At 45.6% G+C, this 17,646-nt stretch overlaps 1 protein-coding gene across 1 annotated transcript; it reads left to right on the plus strand.

Moving 5' to 3' along the window:
- The first annotated feature begins 211 nt into the window (after positions 1–211).
- On the plus strand, positions 212–17,371 carry LRRC58 (leucine rich repeat containing 58). The gene is made up of 4 exons (XM_051779972.1): positions 212–727; positions 9,973–10,101; positions 11,396–11,673; positions 13,070–17,371. Exons 1-4 carry the CDS (start codon positions 231–233, stop codon positions 13,276–13,278), a joined length of 1,113 nt encoding a protein of 370 aa, XP_051635932.1. The 5' UTR covers positions 212–230; the 3' UTR covers positions 13,279–17,371.
- Positions 17,372–17,646: the final 275 nt, after the last annotated feature.

Raw genomic sequence — 17,646 nt, forward strand, 5'->3', positions numbered from 1 at the left:
CTGCCCACCCACGGGCGCCCCGCAACCTGCATAGCAGCGCTCGCTCCCCTCCGCCAGCTGGGGCAGCTGTCGTCTCGGCGGGCGGCGCGCCCGGGATCGAGCATGACGCCGTAGGGCCGCGCGGGGCCGGCGGGGCTATCCAGGTTCCGGGGCGGTCTGGGGCGGGGCGAGGCTCGGCGAGGCTCGGAAGCCCCCGGGTGACGCGGGGACTGTCGGTCAGTGCGGGCGGGATGGCGGCGGCGGCGGACGGGGACGGCCCGGAGTTGGAGCTCCCGCGGCGCGGCCCGGCCGAGCCCGAGCTGGAGTCGGAGCCAGAGCTGGCGCTGGCGGCCGAACTGTCGGCGCGGCGCAGCGCGGAGGCGCGGCAGCTGGTGCTTTCGCCGCGGCGGCTGTCGGGCCCGCTGCCCGCCGGGCTGTCGCAGTGGTTCCCGGCGCTGGAGGTGCTGGACGTGAGCGGGACGGGGCTGGCAGAGATGGGCGCGGAGCTGCTGTCCCTGCCGTGCCTGCACACGTTGCTGGCCAAGAACAACCGGCTGGGCGGGCCCGGGTCGCTGCCCAAGGGGCTGGGGCAGGCGCCGCTCGCCCGCTCCCTGCGCGTCCTCAACCTGAGCGGGAACCGCTTCGCCGAGGTGCCGCCCGCGCTCCTGCGGCTCCACGGGCTGCGCAGCCTCAGCCTCGGCGGCAACCGGCTCCACAGCATCCCGCCCGACATCCAGGAGCTGCGCAGGTGAGGGACGGGCCCCCGCGGGAACAGGGACGGCCCCGGCAAACCCGGCCGGATTTTCCGGCCGCGCAGTGGGGCAGCGCTCCCCGTGCCACGCACCCCCTCGGGGATCAGCCCTGCCCGGCCCCAGGTGTCTCAAAGCACTGCTGCCGCGAGCGTGTCTGTTCCCCTTCGGCAGGTCGAGTTGCCAGAACTCCAACACGTTCTTTACCTCATCAGTGTCTATAAGTATCTGAAGGGAGGTGCCAAGATGACAGAGCCAGGCTCTTCTCGGTGGTGCCAAGCATTGGGACAAGAGGCAACAGGCAGAAACTGATGCACAGGAAGTTCCTCCTGAACATGAGTTCAGCCATTACTGTGCAGGTGATCGAGCACTGGAACAGATTGCCCAGAGAGGTTGTGGAGTCTCCTTCACTAGAGATATTTGAGAACTCTCTGGATGCAATCCTGTGCCATGTGCTCTAGGATGACCCTGCTTGAGCAGGGTGGTTGGACTAGATGACCCACTGTGGTCCTTTCCAACCTGACTGATCCTGTTTTTTCTTTGTATTCTTCAGGTGATGATGGGCCTTCAGCACTTGCAAACTGGGCAACTCTTTCAGGCCTGCCCGGTCCCTGAGCTGCCCTGGTGAAGGGGAGGTTCTCCCAGTTCAGCATGGTTGGTGTGAGTGTTGGCATGTGGAAGGCTCTGTGGCTTTGCTCTGATGCAGATCTCTAGGTGTCAGAGAGATGAACCTCCTGAGCTCATGCAGCTCACAGCTGCACGATGGGCTGCCCAGGAGACTAAAGATGTGTTTGTGGCTCATGCAAACAATAGGGCCCTTTTGCTGATACAGCTGCAGTCTCATGGGGGGGGAGGGACTTGCCGTCATGGGTGGGGTTTTGTTCTCTCAACCCATCGACTTTTGTAGATCTGACAGACCCAAAGGGTGGAGCCCTCGGCTGTGCTCAGCTGCAGTGGTACATCTGGCTCAGGGGCTGTATCCAGCCACCGTAGGCTGCTGATATAAAAACCTGTTGCAGTTAGGAACGCTGGTGGGATGGGAACAGGCCGTAGGTGACATTGGGTATTGGCTGCCTGCATTGACCTGGGCTGGGTACTTCTGAAGCCTGCTGTCCTTCTGGGCAGGAGTCTGTGCTGTGACTTAACTGTTACACACAGGCACCTCAGTGAATTCTGCTGGATTCTCAAGACTCAGACTGGCCTCTGTGTGGCCCTTTGCTGAGACTTTGGATCTGAACTTTGTTTGCTCCAGCTCTTTGCCAAGGGACTTGTCAGAGGCAGCCTCTCTTATGCAGATTCCAGCAACCTTGACCCTAATAGCTGGATTCACTCTCAAGGCTCGGCAGAACTGCATCCAGTGGAAGCATAGGATGTTCTTTGTGGAGTGATGTCTCCCATGGGCCTAGGTGAGAGGTACCAGAACTGCTTCAGTTCTGTTGGGAAATGGTTTTGCCTGCTGCAATATAATACAGTTGGGTATTCAGCTTTTGTCCAGGTGGCATAGCATGCTTGTTGAGGATCTGGAACAATTCTGGGCTAAACTCTCTGGGTTGAGTGATGCTATGAGGCATTTTGAGGCTATGAGAGGATGCCCATATCCTTCTTGGCAGAGTTGGGATGTACCTTGGGTTGGGGCTGTCGCAAGGAGGTGGAAGCTCAGCTTTTTCTCTGTCCAAGAGCAGTTACTTCAGGGATAAAGAAGGAAATGATGCGCCAGCTTCATGGGAGAGGAGGCCAATGGAGGAGGGCAGTTGTGTGAGGAAGATGATGCACATTGTCTCCATAGCATGTCTGGTAGTATCCAGGATGTGTTTGGGATCCGACTGTTGCACCCACCTCTGAGGCAGAGTCTCCCTGCTGCTGTTTACTTGGTCTCAGTCTGTGGTTGTGGTTTTTCTCTCTCCCTTTTCTTTTTCCCCCCCCAAGAAAGCAAACCTCAGCCCTGCTTTTCCTTATGTTGCTGTCCCCAGGAAGGTACCAGGGTGTGTAGCACTGCACATGGTGCCCCAGTGGGCTCAGAGCTGTGCTTCTACTGTCAGATTGCTGCTGCATGGTTACTCTGCTTTGTTCCTCTGAACTGCCCTGAGACTGGGCTCCTGTTTGTCCTGTCCTGAAGCTTTTCTTGGGCTGGTCGTGCTCAAACCCCCAGAATGACAGTTCTGAGAGGGCAAATTCGGACAAGGCTCTTAAACTGTCCATTTATCGTTACAAAGTGATGTGTCAGGTGGAAAAGTCAGACTAGACCCAGCTTGTGTCTGCTGCCCACGTCACCACTGCTAACTCATTGAACTTCTGCTAACATGTCAACACAATATAATTGAACTTTAGTTCAAGATAGCAAATCCGTGCCCCACCAGGATTGTCAGCTTCTTTACCACTATGCCATCAGTGACTTCTGTATCTGGGACTGCTGAAGTAACAAAAGGGAGCCGCACTGTTTGCCAGCGCTGGGAGAAAACTACTTTATAATCTAATGTTCTCTAGAGGGAATCCTGAATCTGTTCATTGGGAACCAGATAACCAGTGACCTTACACCCTTACCAAAAACATACTTAATATGTTCTGGAGAAGAACTGCTACCAGATCCTGTTCCTGCCGTCTGACAAGAGAGGTGTCCTCAGTGTGAGTGTGCATGGTGTCAAAGTGGGTAAAAAGAGCCTGAGCAAGGACAGAGCAGAGCCAGCTGTTATGGCAGGGCAACGTGGAGACCTCTGTTAGTTTCTGAGCTCTGGAACTTGGAAGTGGTGTTGTGGCTTCTGTTAAACTCACAGCTCAAGCTGCAAATGTCCATCTTGCTGTTGCTGGCAAGCCAAGACTTTGAGCCTTTTTCCATGTGCGACTTCGCATAAAAAGAAATTTTTTGTATATCTTGTGGTCTCTGAGACCACAGAGGAATGCAGGCAGCACTTTGACCGGACACATTCCTCCTGCTATTACTCAGAGTTCCTCAGGCCAGTAGTTCTCCTCCTGTGACCCTGGCAGCTCCCCATTTGCTCCAGTCACTGATTATAGAGCAGACTGGAGTTGCAGAGATCTAGAAATACTTCTGAATGTTTCCAGGGAATGTCTGATCTGTGATGAGGTTTTTTTAAAAAATATTCTTGATAACTTAACCTCATGTCTTTGCACCCCATGGTTTACTGTTGCAGTTTTTGAAGGGGTAGCACATCAGTTCTAGTGAAGACAAGACATGTAGCAGGTAAGGACTCTGTGTATGTGGTGGAGTTGAAAGAATACAAAACTGATGGGTCTGATCAGCCAAAGGAGAATGAACATGCTGGTGACTACACATGCAAAGGAATGGGAGTTATGTGCCATGTGTTCCTATTCATAGGGAGATAGTAAATCCACCACTTTACAGCAAGCTGGGGTTGGGTCAGGCATTCTGTGCAAAAACCTTTCCCTCGTATGTTCCTGGTGGTTTGGCAAGTTAATGAACTTGGTGATAAGAACCAAACCAGTCCTGCTGCTGTCATGTCTTACTCCCTCCAGCTTCAGCTGTCTGCCCCATTCTTGCCCACACAAATGTTTTGTGTGCAGTGCAAGATCCTGCATGGAAAGTGAGTGCTGTGTTCCTGACTCTCAGTTGCCTCCTAGGCTGTTGTAGTATGACCACCTATATGCTTGAAGCTTCCTTCATGTGGCTTCCATAAGGTCATGACTGCTCTGGTGATGGCAGCAGGATGATGCTGATCATAGCATGCTGGCACCAGGGATGAATAGCTTTTGTATCGTGTTTTCCATTAGGAAAATGCAATGCTCTTTCATCCTAATTCCACTGAAAGCATCTAGGGTGACTGGCAACAGCCTCATGTGATAAATGTAGGTGTTGTCCCTGCTGAGAGCTTCTTTTAATCATGTTGAAGCCATGCCTGTCAGTACAGTGCAAGACCTGAGCATCGGCTGTTGCTGTGAATTTAGAGTGGCGAATGCACCAGACGTGTGAGAGCAGCCCTCTTTGCATTGCTTTCCTGTTTCCTGCCAGATAAAATATGAGCTTAGTAGGTGTTATCTTTCCTTTAGTTCTCCCTCCTGACCTTCCTGTGTTTTCAGTGGGAGATGCTATGGTCAGTCACTCTCTCTCAGACTCAATTCACAGCCCTCAGCAGCTCTTGAGCCGTGATCTGCATCGAGATCCACTGCTGTATCCTTCTGCATATCCTTCCTATGCTGATCCAGCTGGGGATGCACTGTGGGGTAATGTGTATTATAGCTGGTGAGCTAGAAACATGGACATCTACTTGTGCCCATTCTGGACAAAATTTGTGTGGCAAGTCTGGTAAAAGACAGCTCAGTGCAATTCACCATGCAATTTTGGCTTTTGGCTGAAGGGTGCAAGGAGTGTGCACACTTAGGGAAATATCCTGCAAGTGTCCTGTAAATTGAACAGTTCTCAAGAGCTTAGTGAAATGCAGTGGATACTTCGAATCTCCTGATGTGAATGTCAAGTTCAGTTGCACTCTTATAGTGAAGACTCTCATGTGCAGTAGAGCACCAGGAGCAGGCAGAAAGAGCTTGGAGAAGAGCCGTGTTATGTTCCTTTCCTTCTCGCTTGTATTCCTCTAATAAAGCCTGGTTGTGTGAGGGCTGGGATCAAAGACCTCAAAGGCCTAACTGGATTTATCCAAGTTTTGTGTAAAGGCTTAGATGCAGTGAAAACCAGAGCATTTGCTTTCATTTGTGGGTAGTATTAAGCATGTTAGACAAGCATACGCTTAAAGAACAGCTGTTACAGTGTGGGAAAAAGGGCAAGTGGAGCTTTGATAAAGATGCAGCATTAGGAAATCTACTTGCTGCCTCCCTTCTTCTTCCCCTCTTCAAACGTTTTGCAAATAGTTTTCAGACGACCGTTTGATCTTAAATTTGCGTGTCAGCAAAGGCTATGCAGTTCTCTCAGGAATTAGCAAATCGTAGAACAGGGTTAACAGGAGTGTATTGTGGGCTGCTTTGAAATTCCTCCCTTACATGAGCCTCAAAACTGCCCTGGAAATTTCTTGCTAAAAAGTTTATCTTAAAAAGACCTGGAGCTATTTCAGGCACCATTGTTGGTTGGTTATTTTTTTTCAGTTTTGGTTTTTGTTTTTTTTTTTTAGATTACCTCCTTAGGTGCATCTCTTTGATGTCAGCTGTTAGATGTTATTCAAAGAAGCATCTGTGAGCAAAGAGGGTGGATTGAAAATTTGAGTATCTCCTATGGCAGAAGACATTCTTCTCCCCTTGAAACATGACTATGGGAGTGCTGTGGTAGTTGATAAGGCATCAAAAATGCCTCTAGTGCTCAGAGTGGGCTCTTCTTGTTTACTGAGTGTTTTGGGGCTTTTTGATTTGATTTGTGGTGTATGATGACCTAAAGGCATCAAGGACATACTCAAGCAAGAGACTACTGTCTCTTGACATGTTAAACTTTGCTGCCATTACCTGAATTGATTCACAGTTGTTTGAGCATTTCTCCACTCCTTTCCTAGTACGTAAAAGGATTTTCATTGCCACACTACAGCCCGGTGGTGTGAAATGCCCTGCTAGAAAGGAGCAACACATGATGGGCTCGGCGGGTTGGCTGCTGCTTGGCAGCAATTAGTAGTGGCTGTGCTGAGCAGGGGGCTGCTGGGTATGAGGCTGAAAGGGACTTTGGCCTTTCATTAGTGTATTTGTAAACATAGCTAAAAGGCAGGAGAGAAAGTGTCAACCCTCATTAGTTACTCTGTCAGATGGTTGTTGGGGTTTTTTTCTGTTTTTGTTGAGGTTGATTTTGTTAGTGTTTGTACCCTCTTGAAACTCATTCAGCCAGAGCCTTTGTGTCAGGTTGGAAGTACATCATTTATTCTAGCTTCAAAAATAGGAACTGAGCTTATGTTCGTTTAAGACTTGTTGCTCTCTGGCATTTTGAAGTTTCGGGACTGACTTTTTGAAAGTGCAGAAAAAATTCCAGCTCTCCCTCTGTGTACACAGCAGTGCAGTGCACAAGACCTTAGCTGATCAATCAAAGTGACTGTGCAGATTAATGATTGTCAGAAGAACCAGTTCTTAGTGTGAAAGGTTAGTTAGGTAAGTATTCACTAAGCTCAGTTCCGTCTCTGCTGGGGTCCTGCAAAAACAGTGGTAAATGCTGTGGATTACCTTGCTGCAGGCTCTTGTCTGAGGAGGGCAGAGCTCAGCAGTGCTTTTGCTTGTCTTACCAAGCAGCAAACTGCCCTGCCCCAAGTAGGACAGTTGGAGAGCCAGCATCACCTTGGCCTCTAGATACAGGCTTAGTATGATGTGAAAATCAGGCCAGAAGTAGCTGAGCTGGGAACAACCCTTGGCCACAGTAGTGTGGTCAGTGCTCTTTGTAAAAGGGTCGTTTCTCTTGAAAATCCTTTCCTGTGTCATGATTAGCTTTGCTCAGACGATTCTTGGCACTTAACGTGATGCAGAAGTGGTTGTTGTTAATTTTTCTTCACCTTGCTTAGCCACGACTAGGCTATATCCTACTTTCTAGCAAACAGTATTTTGAGGGACTGGAGTTCTGGATTTGGTTTGCCTACTGAGCAGTGTTTCAGTGGAAGCTATAAGAATACCTTTCATATGTTTTAAATAAGTTTCTTTATAGTTTCAAAACCTTCTCCATCTGTTTTTTTAATAAATGACCATCTAATTAATATCTTAAGTTGATGTGGAAATTCTGAATTTACTGCACCAGACTGGGCCCAGTGAGTTGTTAGTCTGCTGACCTCAGAAAGGTGATTCAGAACATAGGTAAAAAGAAAGTGATTTTTAAGAAGCACTTTGTTGCCACTGAAGGAGTTGTCTTATTTATGGATTTTTAGTTAGACAGAGTTTATATTCTGATGTTGGGGCTTTATATTCTGCCTGGTATGACAGAGTATTCTCATTACACAGGCTTTACAAAGAATGGATTTGAAGCTGTAAGTAGTTTGTAGGCAGTGTTTTTGCACACCAAGTTTGTACAGTAAGCTGCTCTTGAAACTTACACATTTTATGCCTTGAACAAAACATTTATACTATATAATTTGCACTCCTCTTCTCCTTCCCTGGTAGTAAGTGTTTTTATGCCATGTGGCTTTACAGGCATTGGTGTCCTGAAACACAGAGGATGAAGAGTTAATTATTCACTTTTTGTAGAAAGTGTAAACTTGTACACATCCAAACCTTGTTTAAATATTGAAATCCACATTACTAGAATTCCCTTGTCCAGCAGATTTTGGTGTGGGCTCCAGCAATGGTATGGAGTTAAAATAAGCCTAAGAATTGTATGGTCAGGAGTTAAGTTCCTAATAAGAGTCAAGCAGCCTAAATCCACCTTGGGAAACATAGAGGTTGAAGGAGGAATTTTGGTTAAAACTCAGGGCTTTGTTAGGGGATAAAAAGTTAATTAAAAATAATCTCTCCTTGACGTGGTCTCTGCACAGCAGCCTTCCTCGTACACCCACTCCACCTACAGGTTGTCAGTGTAGAAGAGAGGCTACTTTTGAGCAGTGGGGATTGGTGGTGGTTTTTCCCTCTGTACTTTCTTGCATGTTCAGAGTAACCTCCAGATGTGTCTCTCAGCTGAAGCAAGTGTAGTTACTTCCTGTCATATTATCAAATTCAGTTTAAGGCTTAGCTTTGTACCCACTTCATCAAATTTAAGTTATTTACCTTGCCTTTGACGTACTCCACAATGGTAAGCGAATCCAGGGGAGGTTAAGCTCTGTGAGCATCTCCTAATGTGTTGCAGAAGTGTGTGTTGCAGAAGCCTGTCCTTCTCTTCTTTGCTGTTGGGCAGATGGACCTTGGTGCTGCATTAGTGGCCTCTGTAGCCCAGGCAGATGCTGTTATTGGATCTTTGGGGTTCAAGTTTCCTGCAAGAACTGTGCAGAATAGACTCTTTGTACTGTTCTGCTCCATTCCAGGGGAAGCCTCAGGGAGGGGCTTCTCTGGTGCTCCACATATGCTCTGGCACACAGTTGCAGGGTTCAGACCTTCTCTGGGTTGACCACCATCTCCCTTGGATGCTTTGTTCATGTGTTTATGTGCCAGTTGTATCCATTTCTATCCAGTTGTTAGGGTGAGATGAAGGTGTCTCCTATTCCAAGGAGGTTATAACCTGTTTTTAAAGAAAGGCCGATGGAGCCTGGATGACTTCACTTTCCCTGACCTGTGAGGAATGTTTGGTGGATCAGAGAAGGCTAATAATGTATGTTGTAGTTAGGTAGCTAACCTGAGTGTGTACTGGAGATACTGAACCAGGACTGTGAGATCCACTTTTTTCAAGCATGAGAAAAAGTCATGTCTGGACTGTGATTAGCAAGAAGTACCCAAACTGAACCTGCCTTTGCTCCTCTTCCAGACAAGATCTGAGAACAGGGAAGGAAAGCTATTTGAATCCTTGAAATGAGGACTTGAAACTTATGTTGAAGAGAAGTGCTTGCCAGTTTTTCTTCTTAGATTTACTTCTTCCACAGCAAATACTGGCTACTCCACCTGGCAGAAGGGAACTAGTGCCTAGCAGAAGGGAACTAGTTTCCCATCCCAGGACGTCTAATGATTCTTTTTTTTATTTAGACCTGAACTACAGTTAAGTCCAGCTAATGGTTTTGGTAGCTTTGGGCTTCATGACTTCAGTATACTGAAACCAATCTGTCTGAGAAATTGCATGCATGTACTTGTGTGACTCGGGTGCACTCTGTGCTGTGGCAGCTGTAGTGTCGTTGATCTGCAAACTGTATCAAAGGGGGACTGGCTGCCTCTGATTAATGCTGAAAGGTTCCAGTTAGTCACTGAGGAGTCAAATGATACCATAAAGAGCAACTAGTGCTTGTGCAGGGCTGGGATTTTCAGGGAGAGACACTGCTCTCTTGCTTCATCCTGCTGAAACTGAGAGCTCCCACTGGCTGCAGCAGGATCTGTGTCAGTGCTGCAGACCTTGGGTGTGCAGGCTGGTCTTCCTTGGAAGTAGGAGTAGGACCTTTGCACATGGCATTGGTGTAGGAATACACAGTTGTCTGGTGCCTACCTGCAGATGTAATGGTGACTGCAGAAGTCTGGAGGTAAATCTCAACATTATCTATTGTGAAACTGCAGCTCTGTTGTAATTTTGATGTGCAACTCAGCCTTTTTTTTTCTTTCTCTCAGCAAATTATCTCATATGTAGTCATCTGTAAGTTTTATTTATGAAATGCAGGAGATGTGAAGACTTGGGTGTTAAAGGAAACTTGAAATTATTTTAATTAAATAATGGACTTTTTTCTCTTCTCTTTTTCAGTTTAGAGTTTCTATACCTTGGAGGAAATTTTATTACTTCAATTCCACCTGAATTAGCAAAACTGCCTTGTCTGAAGTATCTAGTTCTGTGTGACAACAAGATCCAGAGCATTCCACCTCAGCTGGCACAGTGAGTATTTACTGTCATCAGCCACCAGCTGTAATTAACTCTTTGAACTTTTTCTTCTGCGTGTGTGGATAAAAGCACCTGGGAGGACCTATTTGTCCTTTAGTTTGTTAATGTGACTAGCCTTGAACAAGATCTTTGGCATGGTGCAGTGCAGGCAGACCATGAATGTATGATATGGAAAACTCAGTCAAAGGGTTATGGAAAAAAACTGTCACCAAGGTTACACTTCATGGTGAATTAATGAATTTGTACAGTGGGCCCTAAGAAGTACCTGGGCAACTCAGAAAAGAGAAACTGCTGCTGTAAGAAGTAAGAATGCTACTGTTTACTTAGTGATGAATGCTTGATATGTTTTGTGTGTGCTTTTGTACCATCCTGTGTGTTCCCTTGGCATTCCTTACTTTAGGATCTCAGAATGTTTTAGTGTTTGTTAAATCCTACAGCACAGTTCTAGGGGCTAAGTTCCTCCTTTATCCGTTTGTAATGGGGAAAAGAGAACACTGCAGCTCTGTATGGGTAGCCTGAGATGGAAAGTGAAGGTGAGAGGTGTAGCTGTAACCCCAAAAGCAATTGAATGGCAACATGGAATTTTCTGAGTTGGAATTTGATGGTGTAGTGGGATTATTCTTGATGGAAAATGTCCAGTTGTCTTATAACTTGGACTGGTTTGGGAGCATCCCTGGATGCCATGCTGAAGTATTGCTCTGTGCTTCCTGAGAGAGAAAAGCCTCCTCCAAAAGCCAAAAAATTGCTTGTCGCCTGTGCCGATGCTAACCCGGCCTGACCCTGCTTAGCTTTTGGGATCTGGTGCTATCACAGCACGAGGTGGTGCAGCCACAAGCAATGAAAACATGGGGTTTTCCAGGGCTGGCTGCCTACCAGCAATCATCTTTAATGCATGAGGGAAAGCAGGTGACTTATTCAGAGTATTGCATGGAACTGCTCTTGATGCATGCACTGGGTACAAGGAAGTGTTGTATCCCCTGAAAGCGCTCAGTTTATACACTTTTGTTCTGTGCTACCTTTTTTGGGGGGTTTTGAGAACACCGAGAGGGACAGCAGCATATTTGAGACTGTTTCTTTAACAGGTATTCTGGAACTGAGACAAGTTTTCTAGTGCATTGTGACTGCTGGATTAGCAGCAGCTCTTATAGCATGAATTTATGTTATAAAGGGGAGAAAAAACAAAGAAAAAGAAATAGGTGGGAGAGGGGAGAGTAATCAGGTTTGCATAGTGCAGTTGTGGAACAATTTTGCTTGCACATCTTGACTGGGTTTCCATCTCCACCCTTAGGCTGCATTCCCTGCGTTCCCTTAGCCTTCACAATAACCTGCTGACTTACCTTCCTCGAGAGATCCTTAACCTGGTTCACCTAGAAGAGCTGAGCTTGCGCGGGAATCCGCTGGTGGTTCGGTTTGTCCGTGACCTGACCTACAACCCCCCGAGCCTTCAGGAACTTGCTGGGCGCACAATCAAAACTCGCAATGTTCCCTATGCTCCCAGCGATCTCCCGGAGACTCTGGTCCGGTATCTGAGCTTGGCCAGCAACTGTCCCAATCCTAAATGCGGGGGTAAGTTCACCTTTACAGCTCTGCTTCCTGCTTTTACCTGATAGATTTCCTTTCCCTCTGACTTGCCATGACTTTAGCAGCTCTGTCAGGTTCGATGTGTTGTTACATCCACATTCTGGCTCCAGGTTTCCTGCAAACTTGTCTTTGAGCAGCCTTGTTCACTTAGGAACAGAGTTCAAAGTTGTTGTGCTGGTTTACTGCATTTGCATGGGAATGTAAGACAGCACTTCTGTCAGAGTCTCTGTAGCTCATCCCAGCATTCCACTATGGTTTTATGGTCTGAAGTTTCCGATCCTTCTGCCCTAAAATAATTCAAAATAATGGACAGAAGAACTTTCGCAAGCATCGTTTCTGGATTGAAAAAAGGAGAGTGACTCTAGTGCTTAGCAATCTTCAGGAGCAACTTGTTTAGCTCTAGCTTGGGACTACTAGCATGTAGTTCTTGGAAGGAAAGGACTTCATAAAAAAGCCTGGAATGCTTGGGCTTAATTTGGCTCAATGCTTAATCTTTATCCAGAGTAAATGATCTGTGCATTTAGCCTTTAGAAGATTAAGAAAAAAAAAAAGATTAATTAGTATCTACCCTGCAGTTATAATGCAGGCTGTTATCTTATCTCCTTACAGGACAGTATCAAAGCATGCTCCATAAGCAAAGACAGAAGGGCTGAAACTTCTGTTGGGAGGGAAAGAAAAGTTTCTTTTTTTAGAGTTTTTCACAGCTTGGATAACAGTGGATTGATTTTGTGCTTTTTCACTTTGCCCTATGAACTTGCACAGTACTGCAGCATTGCTCTAGCGCTGCAGGAGAAAAGCTTGCTCCTGACTAGCTAGGACTTAAAACCCTGCTGGAAACTTCTGAAAATGTCAGCGTCTAAAATCACTTGCTTTGACAGGAAGAGAACATAATTGTGTGTTACAGCAAGACTGTTGCCATGGAAAGTAGCATCCAAGCTCAGCATGGTGACTTCACTCAAGCAGAAGAAAAGTAGAGCTGTGAAGGTCTGTTTGTGAACGCATTTTTACTAGCTGGTAGAAGAGGTTTTACAAGTTTGAAAATAGAGTGCCTGAATTCATTTGGCATTTAGGAAGTTTCCAAATTCCCAGCCTGAGTTTTCTCCCTAATGGTTAGAAGAAATTGCCACATTATTTGGAAGTAACTGCCCTGTGTCTTTATATGAAGAGTGTGCTGTTCTGAATCACCTACCAAATACAGTTTTACAGAAATTTTACATTTCCAGAGGTATCCTGGTCCCTTCTCTTCCTTCAGTATCCCTTGTGCTCCTGTCAATTAAATCCTAGTTTGAGGCGTATGCACCAGCCACAACAGCCTTGCAGAGTTCACAGGTCTCTTGGCATGGGATCTCACGTGTGTTTCCTGTTCCCTCTGCCCCTACAGGTGTCTACTTTGACAGCTGCGTCAGACAAATCAAGTTCGTTGACTTCTGTGGGAAGTATCGCCTCCCGCTGATGCACTACCTGTGCTCCCCGGAGTGCTCCTCTCCCTACAGCTCTGCCTCCCAGAGCTCTACTTCCCAGAGCGAGTCTGACTCTGAGGATGAGGCCAGCGTCGCTGCGCACAGGATGCAAAAAGTCCTTCTGGGATAACAGGGAGCGAGAGGGGAAGACAGGAAGGAAAACAGATTTGAAAAGCAATAATGGAACGGTGAAGCATGAGCCACTGGCCTGAAGGGCTCATGAGAAATTGTCCTCAAGTCTATGCAAGGGGCAGAACATCTTAGCAAGCCTAGACTTGCTTGGCGCAGTGCTACTTAGGAGATCTAACTCGGTAGCGTACTGCCTGTAGGTTGCCTGGGGTTGTTAGGAATGTCTCTTGACTGGGAGACACCCTCCCTCAGACGGGCAGGGGAGGGGGATTTGTTCTCACTGGCGGATTCAGAAGGGTTTTAATACATGAAACTTCACTGGACTTTGGTCATCCTGCATAGCAAAGGAGACTGTCCAGATCTTTTAACACTGTGGTAAATCAGAAACAGGCTAATGATGCCATGTGAGTGTGTATGGACCCCAGTGTTTTATATAGCAGTTTCATTCTTTTCTGTCTCCTTTGATTTCAGTTACAGATTTTACACCCATCCACTGAAAATGAAAGTTGAAATGTTTTGTTCAGGACTATTTCAAGCCCTGTTTACTCTTCCTTTGCCAAGAGGTGTAGCATCTCTTAGCTGTTATAGATGTTATAGCCATCATAGAACTGAGCCACCTTTTTTCTCCCTTGTTATAGTAAGCTGCTCTTACTGTCTCATTCTAACTGTACTTGTTATTTTTCTTCCCCCTGCCTCTTCCCATTACACCTAGAGTGTTGCTGTCTTTATGATGCCTTCAGGAAACAGAGAAGTTGTTCTGCTGAGACTTTTAGTATTACTTCAGACTTGTGGCCATAAGTGCCTGTGCAAGGGACCAGATGTGGCGCTCTGTGTCGCACTTTTGAGTCTCAGCTTACCTGGAGCAGATCTGCTTTTATATCTGTGAATTGCAGGAAAGGTCTCGATTGACAGTCTTTGTTTATAAACAGCCACATTTCCCCTGCTGCAGTTAGCTCTGCTGTGCTTGGTAGAGTTACTTTCCATCTTTTAGGTCATATGACTAAGCAGCTTAATGGGAATAGCAGGGGAAGTGCTGTGGAGAATGTTTTTTTTCCTGATTCAGAACACGAGAGGAAAAGCCAGTAGGGAGGCAAAGGCACGTTGTCTGAGCATCTTGCACGAGGTGGTTTTGAAACGTCTTCCTTATTTATTTGTTTGCATTTGCTCTTGTTTAATAGCTGTGGCAGTCTGTTGGACGGTTCAAATAACACATTCAGTTATCTTAACTATGTTTAAAGGAAAGCTGCAGAAAACAGCTCGCAATTTTTATGCATCAAGAAATTCCTTATAAAATTAATATTATTAATTGAGAGGTATCTATAAATCTACTTTATGAGGCTGTTGTTTGTTTTGCTCAGTGAGAGCTGCCCCTTTATTAATATTTCATGGTAAACAGTCCTTTTGATGCAGTTTCTGATAGAGCAAATCCAACTGTGCCTTTGAATGCATGAACAGACAAAAACATCATGTTAAGAAGCTGAAATGAACAAGAAAAACTTCTCTTAACCCACTTTGGCCCTAGAGGGGAAATTAAAAACCTGTGGTCCCCTCCTATATTCAGAAAACACATGTACCTATTTGAACATCTTATGGCAGCTCTGTGTTAATGGCCCTGTTTAATTATGTTTGACACTTTAGATATTAAAGCACTTTGATAATTCTATTCTTTACAACTAGCTTTAGTGATTTTTTTTTTTAATTAGACTACATTTTTTCCTTTCATGTGACCTGAAGAACAAGGTCTGTGAAACTTTTTATGTTCCAATCTGTCTCCGTGTGCAGCATGAATTTCTTGCCTTGCATTTCCTTGACAGCACTCCGTATTTCCCCAGTTTGCTTTGTAAAGAACTGGAATTTGAAAGAAATGATCTAGCTGTCCATTGTTAATTATTGCAACTTGGTCCCCACATGCACATATGATTCCCCACCTGCACAAATCTGCAGGGAACTAATTGCATGTGCCTATGCCTTTCCAAATAATTTTTAAAGGTATATTTTTAAGACACAATAAGGCATATGTACCAAGCAACTGGATGTCACTTTGGCAAATTCTGTTGAGGTTTGTATGGGAAGAAAAACCTACAGATTTTGAGAGAAGCCAACTGCATGCTGTTTGTTAAACTGCAGTCAGAGAGTGGCCTGTTTTGTTCATCTCCTCTTTCAGATGCTTCTTCCTGTCCCACATGAACGTAGTCATGCCAATGCTGAAGGACAGTAAGCTGATTCCAGAACCACAGTTTTAAATTGCCTGCTGGTATAACAGTAGTGAGTGATCTAGAGCTTGACTCTCCTGCCAGTGAAAATGAGCCACACAAGTTGAGATCTCAAGATCTTTTGAGCTCAGGGCCATGAGGTACCACCTCCCTTCTCTTTAGCAGCAGCTGCCTTGAAGTCATGCATTTTTTCATTTCACAAATGTAGATTTCATCACAGCTCCTATTTGCACAGTAGCACCTCTGTGTGTGGTGAATTAAGACCAGTGGTGGCTGATTCTAATGTAGCTCAATCCTTAACTGCATTTTCTTTCCTAACTGAACAGGCATCCCCTTTCTGCCCAAATTTTGTATGGTTTATTAGGTTAATTTTTTTTTTCACAGCTTCTTCATTGTAGCCAGGTCAAAGACAGCTTATGCAGTTGATATCTCTATGCATTTTTAGACTCAATAAAATACCTTGTCTCTTAAAAATTTATATATATTCCTGAACACAGCTACCAAGTTTTCTTTTTGCTGCTGGGCTTTAAAGTGCAATTCAAGTAAGTCAGAATTTAAAACAATCAAGGACTTAGAGGAAAAACAAATTATTGGTTAGTTGGTTGGTTAGGTTTGGCCTTTTTTCCTTTAGAGGTATATTTGAGAGGACTAGGGATGCAAGTGTGTGCTGTGGTGCCTAACACACTGAGCCCCTGGGAGTCAAGTTTTTCAGCAATTGTTAGCCCCAAAAGACTCAAAAATGTATTGGGCAATATCATAGGTATTCACAACTTGAAAATATGCAGATGGATGGTAGGGGCTAGTTCCTACTGTTCCCTTCTCTGGGGCCCTGAGAAGCAGGCAGTGGTTTTGCCAGCACTGTAGCTCTTTCTGTCAGTTTTCAGCAGATTGCAGTTCCTACAGCTGCATCTCCAAGTGAAGTCCTCAGACAGTGTTTTGGTATCAGTCCACTTGTTGCTACAGCAGCCCAGCATGTCCAGCTTTCAAAGCTGTTCTTAAGCTGAGACACAAGTGTGTGAAGCAAAGTTGCTTATTCCTCCTTCCCCTTGGGGCCCAGGGCCCTGCCTGCATTCATCCTCTGCCCTGCCATCCTCTGCCAAGAGGAGCTGCTGGTGCCTTTCTGAATGCAGGTACTTGATGTGAACAGTGGGGTCATGTTAAAAAGAAGCAAAATATCAATTTGACTGGAAGCAACTTAGACAGTTGCCAATTCTTTTATGTTTCTCTTTCTTTAATAAGAGGTGAGACCTCAGGAAGTCAGTAATGAATATTTAAACATACTCTGAAGTGGCCAGATGTAGTTTTTCATGGGCTTCTGTCCTGGTCACTTTAAGTCTTTGAAATCTTGTGTTGAATTATAATGGGAGCGGGGGGGAGGGAGGAGAGAACCAGCTCCTTTTTGTTCCTCACTCTTGTTGGCAATAATGAATGGAAGGAATTTAATCCAATGAAAGTAATGAAACTTAATCCTTGCAATGCATCTTTGTTGCCCAGTTCAAAGAACTATTTTAATGCATCTTATTCACACCATGCCCTCCTTCCCCAACTGAAGACACTTCAAATAGACTGCTTCAGAATGCACACTAATACAGCAGTAACTCTGTCTTGGAAACCTTTCTATTGATTATTTTCACTTGCCTGCCTGACTAGAGAATTGATCATTTACTGACCTGAGGGTAGAACACTAAGAATAGAAAGGGTTCTCACCCAGCCCTCTTGTTGAATTTTTATCATGAGCATTTGTTTTAGGAAGTCTTAAAGTGCCTTATGATTTTAAAATTCTATTTTGCCTGAAACATATGAATGTAGAATATCTCTAACAGTATTTCATTATAAACTGTAAAACAAATTGCAAACACTAAACCAAAAATGTTACTTCTACTGTTGTCTGTCCATTATTTGCCGACCTGTCAGTTCTGGTGTTGCTGCAGGCAGAACCCCTGTGGGACTGTATTCATTAAAATGGGCTATACATGGTTGGGGAGCAGATGAGATTTGACCTGTGCTGTGTAAAACCAAGAGTAGGTGAGACTTCCAAAGGGACTGCTAAAACTCTTGGCTTCTGGGACCCACTTGTGAAACACCAGTGTGTGTTACAGAACCAGACCCTGCTTTACTTCTGGTGTAGTGTTGCAGAAATTTGCTCTGCAGTTTAA

Source organism: Manacus candei, unplaced genomic scaffold (assembly GCF_025592945.1).
Source record: "Manacus candei isolate 608988 ecotype Guabito, Panama unplaced genomic scaffold, ASM2559294v1 h1tg000014l, whole genome shotgun sequence".
NCBI lineage: Eukaryota > Metazoa > Chordata > Aves > Passeriformes > Pipridae > Manacus > Manacus candei.

Excerpts from the sequence above, each read along its gene's own strand:
- LRRC58 (XM_051779972.1), top strand. The coding sequence starts at position 231 with ATGGCGGCGGCGGCGGACGGGGACGGCCCGGAGTTGGAGCTCCCGCGG. Across the intron at positions 728-9,972 it reads GACATCCAGGAGCTGCGCAG|TTTAGAGTTTCTATACCTTG; the intron begins GTGAGGGACGGG and ends TCTCTTTTTCAG. Across the intron at positions 11,674-13,069 it reads TCCCAATCCTAAATGCGGGG|GTGTCTACTTTGACAGCTGC; the intron begins GTAAGTTCACCT and ends CTGCCCCTACAG.